The following is an 18,235-nucleotide window of genomic DNA, read 5'->3' on the forward strand; positions in this document are numbered from 1 at the left end:
GCGACAGAGCGAGACTCTGTCTCAAAAAAAAAAAAAAAAAAGAATGGAGAAAGGGGACCGGGCATGGTGGCTCACACCTGTAATCTTAGCACCTTGGGAGGCTGAGGCAGAAGGATTGCTTGACCCAGGAGTTCGAGACCAGCCTGGGCTACATAGTGAGACCCCCAGTCTCTACAAAAATTTAAAAATTAGCTGGGCATGGTGTTGTAGATCTATAATCCCAGCCGCCAGGGAGGCTGAGGTAGGAGGATCCCTTGAGCCTGGGAGTTCAGGGTTGTAGCTGAGCTATGATCTCACCATTGCACTCCAACCTGAGCAACAAAGTGAGACCCTGTCTCAAAAAAAATAGAAAAAGGGAAAAATGGTAACTCAAACCAAGTGGTCAAGGTTAGCTTCACCAGTAATAAGAGATACTGTTACCACATACCCCTTACGTGATGCAGAAAGAGCATATCCGGGCCAGGCACGGTGGCTCACGCCTGTAATCCCAGCACTTTGAAAGGCCAAGGCGGGCGGATCACGAGGTCAGGAGATCGAGACCATCTTGGCCAACATGATGGTGAAACTCTGTCTCTACTAAAAATACAAAAAATTAGCCAAGCATGGTGACAGGTGCCTGTAGTCCCAGCTGCTCGGGAGACTAAGGCAGGAGAATGGTGTGAACCCAGGAGGTGGAGCTTGCAGTGAGCCAAAATCGTGCCACCGCACTCCAGCCTGGGCAACACAGTGAGACTCGATCTCAGAACAAAAGAGCACATCCACTCTATGGAGTTCTCCCCCAAATCCTGTAACCCTGGTCTAATCGTGGGCAAGCATCAGACAAACCTAAATTAGGGAACATTCAACAAAATAACTGTTCTTCAAAAGTGTCAAAGTCACAAAAGACATTGACAGACTGAGGAGTCACCACATATTGGAGGGGAGTAGGAGACACAGAGATTAAATGCCATCTGGTGTCCTGGGTTGGATGCTGAAACAGAAGAGGGGCACGTGTGGGAGGCATGGAAAATCCAGATGAAGTCTGAAGTTTAGGTAATAGGATTATATCACTATCTGACTCAGTTTTGACACATCAGCCTGGTTACTGCAGGTGTTAAAATCCAGGGAAGCTGGGTGAAGGGTATATGGGAGCTCTGTGCTGTCTTCGCCACTCTGTAAGTCTGAAATCATTTCAAAAGAAAATGATTGAAAGTTGCTAGTATTCTCTCTCTGTTGCTGCACCTTATCTGTGGAAACCTTCTTGTTTCAGGGATGATGCAGTGTGTGATTGCAGTCGCAGACAAAGTATTCGATGCCTTCCTGAACATGATGGCAGATAAAGTAAGCCTCTCCTGCATGAATGCGTCTGTCTGCTGGAGGCACCTGGGGCACTGCTGTACCTGTTTCTTTTGCATCTCTAGGCCAAGACCAAGGAGAACGAGGAGGAGCTGGAGCGGCACGCTCAGTTCCTGTTGGTGAACTTTAACCACATTCACAAGAGGATAAGGAGGGTGGCAGACAAGTATCTGTCTGGTCTGGTGGATAAGTAAGCTCATTTTCCTGCTAACGTTTTGTGTGTATGTTTATATACTTCTGTGATTTCAAATGCCGGGAAAAATCATCCTTGTATTATTAGCCTAGGAAAAAATGGAGTCAGAATGAAAACTCTTTAAGGCAATGCAGCCTCCCTCCAATGTCAGTGAGTTTGCTGCAGTGTCTGAATTTTGGTCCAGAAACTTCTGTTCATTCTGAGCTGTTAATGTTACTTACAGCACGTTTGCTGGGTGCCACATCACTGTGTCTCTCAATCCCACCCACCCTGGCAAGACCTGGTGCACCATCTTCTAGCCCAGGGCCCAGCCTGAGGTCTCCTGGTAGAATCAGTATCTTTGGGCTTCTCAGGAACAAAAGCCCACACAGCCCCTTCTCTGCTATACACTCTTTGTGCTGGAAGCCAAAACAGACCTTCTTGGGACATGTCCCCACACTGATGAGAACTCTCAGAGGTGGGCTGGGCCAGCTTCTCCAAGGTGAGAAGGCCAGAGGCAGCAAAACACCCACACGGAGGCTGCCTGCGGCTCCTCAGAGGTATCCAGCGGTTCTGGAGCCTGTTGCAGATGCTGTGTGCCTGGTCCAGGCAGCGGCACCATCAAGGGTAGTCAGGAGCCAGCCAAGGGTCATGAAAATGAGTCCAGCACACACGTGGTGTGTGTCTGAGCTGGGCCTCCTGAGCAGTGGGCCACTGGTGGGTCACAGCTGTGCAGAGACACCTCTCCTTCAGCCCTGGGGCCATCAGAGCCCATGGCCTGTCTTACCCCAGGGTGTCAGATAGATACTGCTGTTTTCTCCATTATGTGAGAAATAATGGAGAACGCTGGTCAGAAACTAAGAGGATTGCTTTGGGAAGTGAGGGGTGTCCTGGCCAGTGCATAACCAAGGCAGTTGGTGTCAGGTTTATAGCAGGTCACTTGGGACATGTCTGGCCTTAAGAAGTGGGTCTGGCAGGGGCCTGGGGAGCCTTTCTGACCAGGCACTGCTCACCTTGCTGCAGTGAGCCTGAGGAGGCAAGGCATCCTGCTGCAAAGGCCTCCCGACCTCCCCCTTCAGCTGGCCTGCAGCAGGTATGGGCTCTGACTGGCAGCTGAGGGGGTTCCTAAGCGCAGACCTTCCTTGGAGGTTTGGCTCTTGGTCCTGAGAGCTGGCTCTTGGTGCAGGTTTCCCCACTTGCTCTGGAGCGGGACTGTGCTGAAGACCATGCTGGACATCCTGCAGACCCTGTCACTGTCCCTGAGCGCTGTGAGTGTCCCCAGGAGACCTAGGGCCCAAACACTACCAGCACTACCACCACCCCGCCAGCCCTGTCCGCCCTGTGTTGTGGCTTGCTTCTCTGACAATAAGCCTGAACCTAATTAATGCTACAGGTGTCGAGTTGGGGGTGAGGGGGCCCAAATTCACCTGGTGTTTTGCAGTAAGTTGCATCAAGTATGGAGGCCTGTCACAGACAGACAGTTGGTGGGAAGGGGTGGCCCATGTGCTTGCTAGTGGCAACTTGGGGAAGGCAGTTTGCAAGACGGAGTCTCGCTGTACTTGCAGGATATTCACAAGGACCAGCCTTACTATGACATCCCTGACGCCCCCTATCGGATCACGGTTCCTGACACATACGAAGCCCGTGAGGTAGGCCTGACACGATCCCCTGCATTAAGGGCCATCTTTACCACAGTTCCCTGAATATGTCCACAAGGTGGTCATCCTGCATGAGCTCACCCAGTCCCCAGCAATTTGAGGTGTGGGTGGTACTGGCCACATCCCCCAGTGAGGAGACCAAGCCAGTGAGGAGACCAGGCCCCATCGTGTGCAAGGGGAGCTGGCTGCCCCCAGGTTGCTCTGTCTTCCAAGTCCAGCTCTCCCACCTCAGCCATATTGACTCAGCTGTGTCCTCAGTTTAGCTGCCAAAGAGGTCTTCAGCTACCAGCCAGTTTATAGCCTCAAGTCTGCATCGCACAAGCATGATTTTCAGGTGGACTTCACTTCTGTGAGGTGCACTGACATTTTATTATTGTGGTAATAGGGGAACATGCCTTTGACTTGTGCTATCCCATGGGGAAACTGGCAGAATAAATCACTCCAAAAGAGGAGGATATACTGGGTCTCTCCTCTCCCCAACTCGGTCTCAGAGCCCTCACTGTGGCAAGACTGAAACTCAGCTCACAGCTCCTTCAGCCTGGGCTGAGTCATATCCTACCTCTGGACCTCCCTTCCAGACCAGCTGTCAATGGCGAGTTTCCCACAGAGTGGTGTGGCACCAAAGAGAATTTTGCCACCCAGAGCCTGCCCTTCCGTCCAGTCCCAGACCCAGGACACAAGTTGCACAGTGGCTCTGTGACATGTTACTCATGTAGATTCTGCCACAAACCTTGTGCCGGAATTACAGACCACAGTGTGTGTGGGCTTCCTGGCCCCAGGCGCCCTGAGGTTCAAACTTAGTGACTGTGCTAGTCTCTTGGGTTGCTGTAGCAAAAGACAATGGACTGGGCAGCTTTAAAGGACAGACATTTATTGTCTTACAGTTCTGAGGGCCGAAGTGTAAAATCAAAGTGTCCGCAGAACTGGTTTCTGCGGAGACCTCTCCTTAGCTTGTGAATGGCAGCCTTCTCCCTATGTCCTTACGTGTTCTTCCCTCTGTGCACACCCTCCTCGCTGCTCCAGTATTTCTGTGGGTCCAGATTTCCCCTCCACACATGTAAGGAAGGATACTGTCCAGATTGGATCAGGACCTACCCTGTTGGCCTTTTAATTGAATCACCTCTTTAAAGCCCTGTCTCCAAATGAGTTCTGCTCTGAGGTACTGGTACCAGTTAAGGCGCATCATAGGGATTTGGGGAGACACAGTTCAGCCCATGACAGTCACTACAGCAGCTCAGATGAAACGACTTTGGGTTGTTGAGAAGCAACTTCACCCTCTTTCAGAGCATTGTGAAGGACTTCGCTGCACGCTGTGGGATGATCCTGCAGGAGGCCATGAAGTGGGCACCTACCGTCACCAAGTCCCACCTGCAGGTACTTTCTTGAAATCATCAAACTGCAGTCTCCATAAGCTCCTTCAAGCTCCCCAAAAAGCTTTACAGAGACACAGATAACTCAAAATCCAAATAGCACTGGTGTGAATGGAGACCGAAAACATCAGTCTAGGGCCTGAGAATAATAGATGCCTCAGAGGCTGCTCTGTGTTAGGAGCGCCTGTGGGATGAGTGCTGGCCAGAGCACAAGGAGGGCATCTGACGGCTCATACCAGGTGAGGTGGCAGGACTGTGGCAGGACTTGGGAGCTGCTCACAAGAGAGCACGGGCTGGTGTGGTGGATGTGGGAGGCTGCCAGATGGCAGCATCTCTAAGGGCCAAGTGCATTGTTGGCACCTATGCCCAAAGGCGGGGGCCTGACCAAGGCTGGTGGAGCAGAGGCAGAGTTGGGGACTTGTGTCCCAGTGAAGCTCCACATAAGCTGCACATGGAGGTGCATGGGAGTCTCAGACAAAAACACGGGCTTGGAAACTCAGATGACCACGAGGTAAACCATGTAATGCCACAGGGTGTGAGAGGAAATAATTGCCTTAAAAGGAATCAAAGATGAGAAAAATACCTCTAGAAAGAATCTGTGTTAACAGAGAGTGGTTGTGCTGAGAGGAGCTGCTTGTGAGGTTGACCTTGGCAGCACTTTAAAGATGAAACAAGTTCAAAAGTGTTTCTGGTTGTGGAATCCAGGAAGGATAGAGCAGCCAGCTCCAAGAGCCCTGGGAGCTGTGTGGAAGCGCAGTGGCAAGAAATGATTTCCCTTTGTTCATTTACAGCAAAAGGGCCTCAGGTCGCAAGGCTATCTGTCGTCTGAAAAGGGGAGGCCCCCTCTGATGCCTAGAAAGTTTAAGTGGACAAAAAAAGCAGCTGATAGAGCTTTTTACTGTCTCAGGCATGTCTGGCCTAAGAAGGAAATGGAAAATGAAAAGGCTTGAAGCGGTCTTGATTTTTCCACCAGGTGTCCCCTTGGCATGCCCCTGGCCTGCCCTTTCATATCCCCTGCAGTGTGCTTACTCCCCACCCTCCATGCCCAGCCTCAGCCTTCCCCAAATCTGCCCTCTCCTCCACCCACCAGAGTAGTCTGCTTTTAATAGGATAGCTGGTCAGTGTGCTTCCCTTTTAAACTTGATCATTAGTCACTTTTCATCACCATGGTGTCCAAGGATGGGTTTCTGAGGCTCCAGGAGTCCCCCAAAACCATTGAGACAATTCTGGATGTACATGCTCCTGTACATTCTTCTTATGGGAATCAATTGGTTCACGCCTGTAAACACCTTTGCATGGTCCTGGAGGCCTTTCCCGCCTGGCTTGCATCTGGCCCAGGCTTGCCCCCACCCTTGAGACCCTTGTCCTTGGTACTCCTGCAGTGCTGAGCCCCCTGTGGTCCCCAGAGCAGGAGGCCTCCCTCACACCTCTGGGCTCTGCCAGGTATCCCATTGCCCAGCACCCTTCTCCCACTGGGTGACCAGGTGGACACAGGTGTTGTTCTTTGTTCCTGCTGTCCAGCTCACCCAGGCCGGGCTGCCAGGATACTGCAGTAGGAGAACCGAGGCTCCACACCACGCTACCTGTCTGTTGACCACAAGGCCAAGGCTTTGTGGCTTATTTGCCTTATTTACCACAGCAGATGCTCAGCAAGGATATGCTGAAAGAATAAGTGGCCCTCCCCCGTTGACGGTACAACACCACAGTGACTGCATGACTGCCGCTTGGGGAATTGGCCTCGTCCTCAGTCAGATGAGCAGTAGCTGATCAGAGAGGGGCTTTGACTTACTGACAGTCCCACAGCTAGCTAGGGAGGGGCAGACCCAGGACAGAAACCCAGTGTTTGGTCCATTAGCCCACACCTTAATTTATAAAGTTTTATTTTCCCCTTTAAATGAAATAGCAAGGCCAGGCACAGTGGCTCATGCTGGTAATCCTGACATTTTGGGATGCTGAGGCGGGAGAATCGCTTGAGCCCAGGAATTCAAGACCAACCTAAGCAATATAGTGAGACACCATCTCTACAAAAAATTACAAAATTAGCCAAGCTTGTTGGTGTGTCCCAGCTACTTGGGAAGCTGAGGTGGGAGGATAGCTTGAGCCTAAGAGGTCAAGGCTGCCATGAGCCATAATCATGCCACCACACTCCAGCCTGGGTGACAGAGCGAGAAGACCCTGCCTCTAAAAAATAACTGAAACCCCATGTGTTTTTCCTATTTCAGGAATATCTGAACAAACATCAGAACTGGGTGTCAGGACTGTCCCAGCACACGGGACTGGCCATGGCCACTGAGAGCATCCTTCACTTTGCTGGCTACAACAAGCAGAACACAACTCTCGGGGTATGTGCGAGCCTTCTGGAGAGCAGTGACCCTTAGACCATAGGAGCCACAGTGCAGGGGAAGGCCTAGAGCTGTCGCTTTTCATGACATGCACCGAGTACATGCAGGGTGCTGTGGATGTCTGTTGACAATGGTAGTCGTGCAAGCCTCACCCTAGCCCAAAGAAGAGGTGGCCATTGAAATGAGTGTTTCCTTACCGTGCTTTTTTTTTTTTTTAATATATGGACTTATGGGGATCAGCGCTTGATATGACAATGATCAGTTTTTTATTTGAATGTCCCCATGCGAGAGGATGGAAACAGAGCTCTGCTGGACACAGGCAGTGCGATGCCACAGTTACGCTTATCTGGAGCATGTACTGGACTCCTGAACAGTTCTGTTTTCTGCAGGTGCTGAACTGCACATGAATGCCTTCAGCTTCTTGTCCTGCTAGAGATTAATCTAGAGGACAGAGGGTTCACACAGCAATACTTTCTGAGTTAAATTAGAGCTTAGAGTTAAATAGGATTAAAGCAGGCAGTTCCACCTGGCCATGTGACTGGGGCTGATCACGGAGATTCTGTTGGTTAATCTGAATCTAGAGCCTGGCCATGTGTTCTTCCCAGCTCTCTCCGAATGGAGTGTGGGATGGGATATGTGGAGGTGCAGAGGCTGAGCACCCAGGAGGAAAGGTGACAGGCCTCCCCTGGGATACCAACAGGAGAGAGGGGCCTGAGTGCCCTCTGGCCTTTCTGGGGCCTGAAGCTGTGCCAGAGAAGGCTGGTGTCTTCTCGCCTCATTTTGCTATCAGGACACTTCCCTCGAGGTCACTGCACTATCTCTAAAGACACTAGCCTAGCAAACATGGTCGAGCGGGTCCAGCCTGCACCTGCAGGGTCACCCGCCCCAGGCCTCCTACTCTGATGGGGCACCAGGTATCAGTGCGCTGACCTGGGTGTCTCTGCCACTGGGTGGCCACAGAGACCAGAGGTGGAACTCATTGACTGTAAGTGTTTATGACAGTCATAAGCCTTTTCCTTTTTGGGGGTGGTAGGAGCAAAACTTTATTACATAAAATAGAATATGTGTTCCCATTTGTAAGCCTCTTCTAGACTCTGACCAGCTGATTTGTGAAAAATCTGTTTTGCCTAAAGGATTTTGTTCTTTTTCCCCAGAAAATTCGATATGTTAGATTTTCTCTAACTTATTTTTTTAAATATTTAAACGTTAATTTTGGGGCCGGGCACGGTTGGCTCACGCCTGTAATCCCAAGGCAGGCGGATCACGAGGTCAGGAGATTGAGACCAGCCTGGCCAACACGGTGAAACCCCATCTCTACTAAAAATATAAAAAATTATCTGGGCATGGTGGCGGGCATCTGTAGTCCCAGCTGGGCAGGAGAATGGTGTGAATTTATTTTATTTTATTTTATTTTTGTTTTCCAAGACAGAGTCTCGCTATGTCGCCCAGGCTGGAGTGCAGGTGGCACCATCTCGGCTCACTGCAACCTCCACCTCCCTGGTTCAAGCAATTCTCCTGCCTTAGCCTCCCAAGTAGCTGGGACTACAGGTGTGCGCCACCATGTCCAGCTAATTTTTCTGTTTTTAGTAGAGATGGGGTCTCACCATGTTGGCCAGGCTGGTCTTGAACTTCTGACCTCAAGTGATCTGCCTACCTCGGCCTCCCAGTGCTGGGATTACAGGCGTGAACCACTGTGCCTGGGCCCCTACTGGCTATTTTGAAATGTACAAACGATGAATGTTAACTGGAATCACCCTACTGCTCTGTCAGGTTTTCCCTTTCTGTTGCTAAACAGGAAAGGGTTGTGCTGGAAATCCTAAGGTACCCTGCCCCTGGAAAGCACAGGGAGAGGGCAGCTTCCACCACCCCTGACTGACATCGCCCCTCACACAGCATTCGGAGGGGAAGAGTGATCTCTGGAGGGCAGTTTCAGAAGTATGATTTCAGGCTGGTAGGACCAAAGAACCGAGTCAACACTCCTCTGCAGTGCAGGGCACTCTTGCAGCAGCTCTTGGCAATCACCTGCTCTTCTCTTGTCTGGTTCATTGGGCAGTGAGGAGCGATGGTGGAAGGGAGGGAGCTGGCCTGCACTGCCCACCAGGTGCTGTTTGCCATGCCGGGATGTTGTGTGTGTCATTATGTTGAACCTGTAACAACATTGTGAGAGGGCCACTCTTATGCCCACTTTACAGATGAGCACATTGAGGCTCAGAGACGTTGACTTCCCAGGGTCTCACAGCTGATCAGTATCAGAGCCAAGCTCTAACTCAGTCCTGCTTGGTGCCAAAGACCATATTGTTTCCAGAAAATGTAAAGCAGTTTTACATGATCTATTTTTTTTTTTAAATAAACCAGTTTAATAATTTCATGAGAAAAATCACTTATTTTTGTTCTTGTTTGCATTTTGATGTTCCCCAACATCTATGTTTTCTTCTCCTGGTCCTCTTTCTCCACACCACGTCCCCTCAAAAAAAATCCCTCTAAACTCAAAACAGTTGAGAAGCTCACTTTCCCCATTAGTACTAATGCTAAAGGGAAATGCAAAAGGAGGTCCTTTTCAATGCACACTGTACTCTGCAGTGACCGTAGATGAACAGGAACTAAAAGGTGTGGGTTAGGAAGCTGGGTCACTGAGGCCCTGGGGCTGGGAAGCTGAGGCTGAAGCAGAGAGAGTGGCTAGAGGGGTGGAGGGGGTGGGTGGTAGTTTTCAAATATTTTTCTCCCATTCTGTGGGTTGCCTTTGTATTCAAGGTGTACCCTGTTCTGTCTCTTCCCATTAGACTGAGGAGCAGCCAGCAGATGTTTAAGAGCCTGCTGGCCTTGGCTCTCCCCTTCAGCCCCTTTACAGTCTGTAAGTGACATTTATAAGCTGCCCACACAACTCTCAAGGAGATGGCTGTGGATGCTTTCATGGCGTTTCCATCGCAGGTGACAATTACTCTCACAATCTAGCGATTCTTTCTCTTGCAAAGGCCTACCAGTAGCAGCAACTGCCTTTCAGAGACATTTCTTCTGTATTATTTTTTTAAAATTTCTTATGGAACATATCAAACTGCTGGGTATTCTGAAATATTTTGCTTTATTAACTTGCCAGCAGTGAAGATTTTTATTAATAGTAACCCCCAGATCCGAATGTGACTTCTTAATTGGGTTTAGGCTTAGCCATGGTAAACATGAGAAAAGGATAATATTACCATAGTCTAAAATAATTGTTATTTGTCTGTAGGCAACTCAGCTAACCGAGCGCCCGGCCTGTGTGAAGAAAGACTACTCCAACTTCATGGCGTCCCTGAATTTGCGCAACCGCTACGCAGGCGAGGTACTTCTTTTCTCTTGTCCTTGCGTCCTAGGTCCTTTAAAGTGTCCTCTTGTTTTGATGCCTGTTGACTGCTTCCTAGTGGAAAATGAACAGAGGGTCCGGGTGATGTGGAATTCATACATTTTAGGAGGATTTAAAGGGCACATTTTACATTTTAGGAGGATCCTTTGCAGGGTCCAGCCCCGCTGGGTCGATGGGTTTTTCTCCCCGTGTGTGGAGACAAGAAATTGTAGAAATAAAGACACAAGACAAAGAAATAAAAGAAAAGGCAGCTGGGCCCAGGGGACCACTACCACCAAGACGCGGAGACCGGTAGTGGCCCGAATGCCAGGCCCCGCTGTTATTTATTGGATACAAGACAAAGGGGCACGGTAAGGAGTGTGAGCCATCTCCAGTGATAGGTAAGGTCATGTGGGTCACATGTCCATTGGACAGGGGGCCCTTCCCTGCCTGGCAACCAAGGCAGAGAGAGAGAGGGAGAAAGAGAGAGACACCTTACGCCATTATTTCTGCATATCTGAGACTTTTAGTACTTTCATTAATTTTGCTACTGCTATCTAGAAGGCAGAGCCAGGTGTACAGGATGGAACATGAAGGCGGACCGGGAGCGTGACCGCTGAAGCACAGCATCACAGGGAGACGGTTAGACCTCCAAATAACTGTGAGTGGGCCTGACTGATGTCAGGCCCTCCACAAGAGGTGGAGGAGTAGAGTCTTCTCTAAACTCCCCCGGGGAAAGGGGGACTGCCTTTCTCCGTCTGCTAAGTAGTGGGTGTTTTTCTAGGCACTGATGCTACCGCTAGACCACGGTCCGCTTGGCAACAGGCATCTTCCCAGGCGCTGACGTTACCACTAGACCAAGGAGCCCTCTGGTGGCCCTGTCCAGGCATAACAACTCTTGTCTTCTGGTCACTTCTCACTGCGTCCTTTCAGCTTCTATCACTTTATGGCCTGGTTTCTCCTAGGTTACAATTGTAGAGCGAGGATTATTATAATATTGGAATAAAGAGTAATTGCTACAAAGTAATGATTAATGATATTCATATATAATCATATCTATGGTCTATATCTAGTATAACTATTCTTATCTTACATATTTTATTATACTGGAACAGCTTGTGCCCTCGGTCTCTTGCCTCGACACCTGGGTGGCTTGCCTCCTACAATCCTTGGCACATTCCAGAGTGTTTATGACAGTTACTTATTTTTTCCACAAGAGGGTAACTCTGTGCACACTCTGGCTACACTGAATGAAGCTTTTTAATTTTTCTGGCTTTTTTTAAAAGCAGTAACAAACATTTATGTGCCATAGGCTCTTGGGTACTTGGTGAGATTTATGTAATATTATTCCAGTTTTATAAATAAACGGAGGTTCCCAAGATTAAGTAACTTGCCAGAGTCACACAAGTGGAGTGTGGTCTGGAACCACATCTTCCAACTCCACATCATGGGCTTTCACCCACCACGCCACAGTTTATTCCAGCCTGACCAGTGGCATCACATCTCTGGTCCTCCATTTCCTGCTCCATAAACTCAGAAGCTAGTCTACACCATTTCTTTTTTGTTTGTTTGTTTTTGTTTTTGTTTTTGAGACGGAGTCTTGCACTGTCGCCCAGGCTGGAGTGCAGTGGTGTGATGTCAGCTCACTGCAAGCTCCGCCTCCCGAGTTCATGCCATTCTCCTGCCTCAGCCTCCCAAGTAGCTTGGACTACAGGCACCCACCACCACGCCTGGCTAATTTTTTGTATTTTTAGTGGAGATGGGGTTTCACTGTGTTAGCCAGGCTAGTCTCAATCTCCTGACCTCGTGATCCACCCGCCTCAGCCTCCCAAACTGCTGGGATTGCAGGTGTGAGCCACAGCACGTGGCCTAGTCTATACCATTTCTAAGCTCCCTGGCGACTCTGAAAGTCCATCAGTTGCCTGGTCTGAGTGGGGGTTCACTCCCTCTGAGCACTCTGTCACTTGTATGTTCTTTTCTCTGGAAAAAAAGTTATATTTGACTTTAAAAATAGGTAGGTTGGCCAAGCACAGTGCCTCACGCCAGTAATCCTAGCACTTTGGGAAGCCAAGACAGGAGGATCACCTGCGCCCAGGAGTTCAAGGATGCGGTGAACTATGATCGTACCACTGTACTCCAGCCTGGGCAACAGAGCAAGACTCTGTCTCAAAGAAAAAATTATTAATAATAGTAAGGAGGGGCCGGGCGCGGTGGCTCAAGCCTGTAATCCCAGCACTTTGGGAGGCCGAGACGGGCGGATCACGAGGTGAGGAGATCGAGACCATCCTGGCTAACACGGTGAAACCCCGTCTCTACTAAAAAAAAATACAAAAAACTAGCCGGGCGAGGTGGCGGGCGCCTGTAGTCCCAGCTACTCGGGAGGCTGAGGCAGGAGAATGGCGTAAACCCGGGAGGTGGAGCTTGCAGTGAGCCGAGATCACGCCACTGCACTCCAGCCTGGGTGACAGAGCAAGACTCCGTCTCAAAAAAAAAAAAAAATAATAATAATAATAATAATAATAGTAAGGAGGGCTGGGCATGGCTGCTCACGCCTGTAGTCCCAGCAATTTGGGAGGCCAAGGCGGGTGGATTACTTGAGGTCAGGAGTTCGAGACCAGCCTGGCCAACATGGTGAAACCCTGTCTCTACTAAAATACAGAAATTAGACGGGCATGGTGGTGCATGCCTGTAATCCAGCTGCTTGGGAGGCTGAGGTGGGAGGATCACTTGAACCCAGGAGGCGGAGGTTGCAGTGAGTCAAGACCATGCCACTGCACTCTAGCCTGGGCATCAGAGCGAGGCTCCCTCTCTCAAAAAATAATAATATTAATAAGGAGGCTGATCTTGTTGTTTGAGTCATTAATGAGTCTGAGGAAATGTATTTATCCAGTTCACATTCATGCAGTCTCACCGTGGGTCAGACCCCGGGCTCACTGCTGGGTACAAAGATGAGGGACGAGATTCCCACCCCTGGGGAACATCTGCAGTGGTGGCACCACCAACTTGCATTTCTAGAGGAGCTATTCTTTTAGAAGAAAGCTGTGATCAGTAGTAGCATCATTGAAATGAGCCTGTCTCTCTGCATGCATGAGCTCCACTTTGGGGCAGTGAGGCACCCACTGTTGCCACCACAAGTGTGATCTGGTAGCTTCCAGGACCTCACCCACATTGCCTGGCTTCTATGCATAGTTGTTGATGAGAATGTTTTTGCAGGTGTATGGAATGATTCGGTTCTCAGGCACCACAGGCCAGATGTCTGACCTGAACAAAATGATGGTCCAGGATCTACATTCAGCGTTAGACCGCAGTCATCCTCAGCACTACACGCAGGCCATGTTCAAGCTGACTGCAATGCTCATTAGCAGCAAAGGTAACTCACGGAAGCACCGTGGAATTCTGGGCTTATTTCTAAATGAATGCTGGACTTCATGACCCATAGTCAGCTGGAGTCCTGGCAGGAGAAGGAGCAGGAGCTCCCTCAGTAGAGGAGTTATCTCTCATGAGTGGAAAGTCAATAAAAGGCCATTGTTGGCCCCAGCTGGTCAACTCTCGTTGGCCTATGGAAGCTGTGTTGGAGGCCTTTGACTGAGGTGTGTTCGGTTCCAGATTGTGACCCGCAGCTCCTTCATCATCTTTGCTGGGGTCCCCTCCGGATGTTCAACGAGCATGGCATGGAGACAGCCCTGGCCTGCTGGGAATGGCTGCTGGCCGGCAAGGATGGAGTAGAAGTGCCGGTAGGACCCTGACCTTGGGGTGGCACTGAGGATGGGATGGGATAAGAGACGGGAAGAGCCTTCCCTGGTGCCGCCACCGCCAAGCATGGAGACACTGGGCAAGCCCCTCACCTTCTCAAGCCTCAGTCTCCTTATAGATTCTGTTATTATATGTGACAGTCACGGAAAATAGAACATATGTTAACAGCATCCCATTGGTACCGAGAAGCCGTTATCTACCAAAACCTCGGTAGGGGGAGCCATTTCCCTACTGAAATTGGAAGATGCAGCTTCTTGAACACCTGTTAACTTTGAATCTGATTGGGAGCAGTTGTGTTTGTCCACAGGAACGTTTTTTTTGACCTAATCGGGATCAGCCCCTTTTCCCTGCATCTGTATTTCTGGAGTTGCTACTGCAGGGGGCCCACAAGGAAGTTTATACTTACCTTTCAGCTGATTAGATAAATGCTTAAGAACAATTTTATTTTTCAAAGATCCTGTTAACTGTCAGGGTAACAGGGAATTTGACATGTTTTCTTTCTGTGTTTCTTAGGATCAGTTGAAATGAGTGGTCAAAAAGGGGGATTTTGATTTTCTTGTTTCCTCAGGAAAGTTGGACTATTTCCAAAAACGGAATTAAGATTTTCCAGGCTGGTGGCGGTGGCGGTGGCAGTGATGATAATACCTCACATTTGCCTGATATTTTATAACCTTGTGGGGTTTGTGTGCATCACATCATTCAGCGTTCTTAGGAAACATTTTGGTCCAGTGGGCACCTGGGGGAGGTTATCTAGTGAGGGGGACACCTGTGAAGTCAGGGAGGGTTCTGGGTTCTCAGCCTGATCAGCCTGCTTCCATCAAAGATGTGCAGAAGGGCCTGTGGAAGTCACACTTCAGCCTGTAGGGCTCTGACTCCCGGGCAGGGCTCCTCACCTGCGTGGTGGGCATCATAACAAGAACACCTGCATCCTAGTGAGCTGTCGGTAAATGACAACTGGAGCAGCCACAGCAGTTATAGTTCTTGCCAGGGAGAGGATTCTGCAGAGACGGCTGTATACCGTTGCCACTGTAGACACCCCCTGCCATTATGACACCCAGTTTCTCCCTCCAATTCCCTGTGTCCTGTTTTCATATTTTACTGCTATATGCATTAGATCTTATAATGTTGTTTTTGTTCAAAAAAAGTCAAAAGTCTTTCAAAGAAATTAAGAAGAGGTTTTGTTACAGCTTTATAAATTTATCCAAATGTTTTTCATCACTCACACTTTTCCAGTCTTCCTGTGATCTCCTCTGCACGTGTAATTTTCTTTAACATTTCCGGTAATGCAGGTCTGCTAGAAATAAATTCTCTCATCTTAGTTCACCTTCATTTTTGACGCATGTGGATTATTTTTTCTAGGCCCAGGATTCTAGGTTGATAGTTTTTTATTTTATTGTTTTTAGCATTTCAAATATACCTTCTGTTGTCTTGCATTGTTTCTGGAGAGAAGTCAACAGTCTTTCTGTTTCTCAGTACAGCCAGCCCTCCTTATCCATGGGTTCCACATCTTGGAACCAGTTCCCCTGAGGATACCAAGGGATGACTGTATATGTTATTGTTTTTCTTTTGGCTACTTGTTGGATGTTTCTCTTTATCTTTCATTTTTAGTAGTTTGACTGTGTGTGATTTTCATTGTATTTATCCTGTTGGAATTCATTGAGCTTCTTAATTTTAGGGATTTAGGATTTTCATCAAACTTGGAAATCTTTAGGTCAATATTTATTTGTCATTTCTTTTTCTTTTCCTTTTTTCTTTTCTTTTTTTTTTTTTTTTTTGAAATGGAGTCTCGCTCTTTCGCCCAGGCTGGAGTGCAGTGGCGCTATCTCGGCTCACCTTGCTGCAAGCTCCACCTCCCAGATTCATGCCATTCTCCTGCCTCAGCCTCCTGAGTAGCTGGGACTACAGGCGCCCGCCACCATGCCCAGCTAATTTTTTATATTTTTAGTAGAGACGGGCTTTCACCATGTTAGCCAGGATGGTCTCGATCTTCTGACCTTGTGATCTACCCGCCTTGGCCTCCCAGGGTGCTGGGATTACAGGCGTGAGCCACTGCGCCTGGCCTTTTTTTTTTTTTTTTTTTTTGAGATGGGGTCTCACTCTGTCGCCCAGGCTGGAGTACAGTGGCGCAATCTTGGCTCACTGCAACCTCTGCCTCCTGGGTTCAAATGATTCTTCCACCTCAGCCTCCCGAGTAGCTGGGGTTACAGGCACCCGCCATCATGCCTGGCTAATTTTTGTATTTTTGTAGAGACAGGGTTTCACCATGTTGGCCAGGCTGGTCTTGGCTCGTGATCTCAGGTGATCCACCTGCCTCAGCCTCCCAAAGTGCTGGGATTACAGGCATGAGCCACAACGCCCAGTCATTTAATTCTTTTTTATAGTTTGCATTTTCCGCTGAGATTCTCTTACCTTCACCCATTCTTTCCATTATTCTTATAAATCTTTGAGCATATTTATTGTAATTATTTTTGTATCCTTATCTGGTCTGTTCTTGTATTTGAGTCATCTGTGGGTCTGTTTCTTTTGATCTTTTTTCTTCACTGTTTGAAAGTTTTTGTTTCCATACTGGATGTTGTACATTTAAATAAAACTGACAGTTGAGGACTGCTGTATATTTTCCCATAGAGAAGGAGGTCTTTATTTTTTTTTCTATTTTTTTCTTTTTTCTCTCTCTTTTTTTTTTGAAGACACAGTCTCACTATGTTGCCCAGGCTGACCTAAAATTCCTGAGCTCAAGTGATCCTCCTGCCTCAGCCTCCTGACCCAGTAGCTGGAACTAGAGGTGTGTGCCAACACGCCTAGCTGAAGTGTCTTTCTTATGTCTGGTGGCTCCTCCTCCCACTCAGTAGCTGGTCTTGACAGGAAGTATGGGTTCTTCCTGCTTTTTACCCCACTTCCTTTTTTTTTTTTTTTTTTAATTTAAGCAAAATTGGGAAAGATATCTTAAAGGGATTTTTATACAAACCAAATTACTGTTTCGTTTGGGGTCTTTTGGAGTCCAGCTTGCACTTCCTGCCCCTGCCATCTCCAGTGGCTCAGCTGGCCTCAGGTCCCTTCGCCTGTGTCAGGTTTCTCTACCCACTCACACTCACACCTGGCACTGGCCATTCAGGTCCTCACTCCCTGTCTCTGCCACCACAAGGACCTGACCTGTCCAGTTCCCATAGTGCCCAGGGTGGGGGTTTTTAAATTTTTTTCTACTATAAAAGCAATGTCCACTCATGAGGGAAAAAGTGGAAGGTTTGAGTGTAATGAGAGAAATAAGAATCGCCCAACTTCAGAGGCAACCACTGAATCACTGATGTCTTGTCTTGCATTACCAAAGAGATAAAGAGATGTCACACTTGCTGTTTGCATCTCAGTGTGGGGACAGTGGGGAGCCTGACCTCCTTACAGGGGTCTGGGACCTTCATTTCACTGAGAGGGGAAAGGTTCATGATCCTTGTATGGTACTTAAAATTCATGACCCAAAATAAATGGATGTGGGCTGCACTAGGTAGTAACTGATAACTTGCTCTGGTCCTGCCATTTGCCGAGCTTGAGCAGGGCATTATATGTATATCACTCTCTTGTCCATCTAGCCCAGGCCTTGGGGTCTATGCTTACGGTACAGTTTCCCCCACACCCTGAGACTGTCCTCCTCTGGGCTTAGGAGGGCCCCGATCCTGAGAAGTCTTAGCCACACTCACTCTTGTGTGGGCCCAGGGCACCCACCTGCCTGCACACACCTGGCTACACACTGTCTCTTGGTGGGACTCTCCACTTCCCAGGAGAGGACACGTGTGCCCTCCTCTCAGGGTCTTCTGGAAGCCTTGGTTTCACCACAAATTGTGACCGTCAGGACACAGTGCTGCTGTGGTCAGGATTCCTTTTCACATGCTGCTTCAGCCTGAGACCTTGCCGGGCCTTAAGAGTAGGGGCTGCTTGCCCGGGCGCAATGGCTCACGCCTGTAATCCCAGCACTTTGGGAGGCCGAGGCAAGTGGATCACCTGAGGTCGGGAGTTCGAGATCAGCCTGACCAAAATGGAGAAACCCATGTCTACTAAAAATACAAAATTAGGCCGGGCGCGGTGGCTCACACCTGTAATCCCAGCACTTTGGGAGGCCAAGGCAGGCAGATCACGAGGTCAGGAGATCGAGACCATCTTGGCTAACATGGTGAAACCCCGTCTCTACTAAAAATACAAAAAATTAGCTGGGGGAGGTGGCGGGCGCCTGTAGTCCCAGCTACTTGGGAGGCTGAGGCAGGAGAATGGTGTGAATCCGGAACGTGGAGCTTGCAGTA

The 18,235-nt window shown here is 48.9% G+C and overlaps 1 protein-coding gene across 1 annotated transcript in view; it reads left to right on the forward strand.

The window, feature by feature from the left end:
* Positions 1-18,235, forward strand: part of PI4KA (phosphatidylinositol 4-kinase, catalytic, alpha) — a 162,328-nt gene that overhangs the window by 114,703 nt on the left and 29,390 nt on the right. Inside the window, exons 23-31 of the mRNA XM_011987359.1 lie at positions 1,250-1,320; positions 1,401-1,525; positions 2,694-2,775; positions 3,073-3,156; positions 4,450-4,539; positions 6,758-6,877; positions 10,104-10,196; positions 13,410-13,566; positions 13,803-13,930. Coding sequence (XP_011842749.1) covers positions 1,250-1,320; positions 1,401-1,525; positions 2,694-2,775; positions 3,073-3,156; positions 4,450-4,539; positions 6,758-6,877; positions 10,104-10,196; positions 13,410-13,566; positions 13,803-13,930 — 950 coding nt within the window. The remainder of the gene's footprint in view (positions 1-1,249; positions 1,321-1,400; positions 1,526-2,693; positions 2,776-3,072; positions 3,157-4,449; positions 4,540-6,757; positions 6,878-10,103; positions 10,197-13,409; positions 13,567-13,802; positions 13,931-18,235) is intronic.

The sequence above is a fragment of the Mandrillus leucophaeus genome, unplaced genomic scaffold (genome assembly GCF_000951045.1).
Source record: "Mandrillus leucophaeus isolate KB7577 unplaced genomic scaffold, Mleu.le_1.0 Scaffold308, whole genome shotgun sequence".
Lineage (NCBI taxonomy): Eukaryota > Metazoa > Chordata > Mammalia > Primates > Cercopithecidae > Mandrillus > Mandrillus leucophaeus.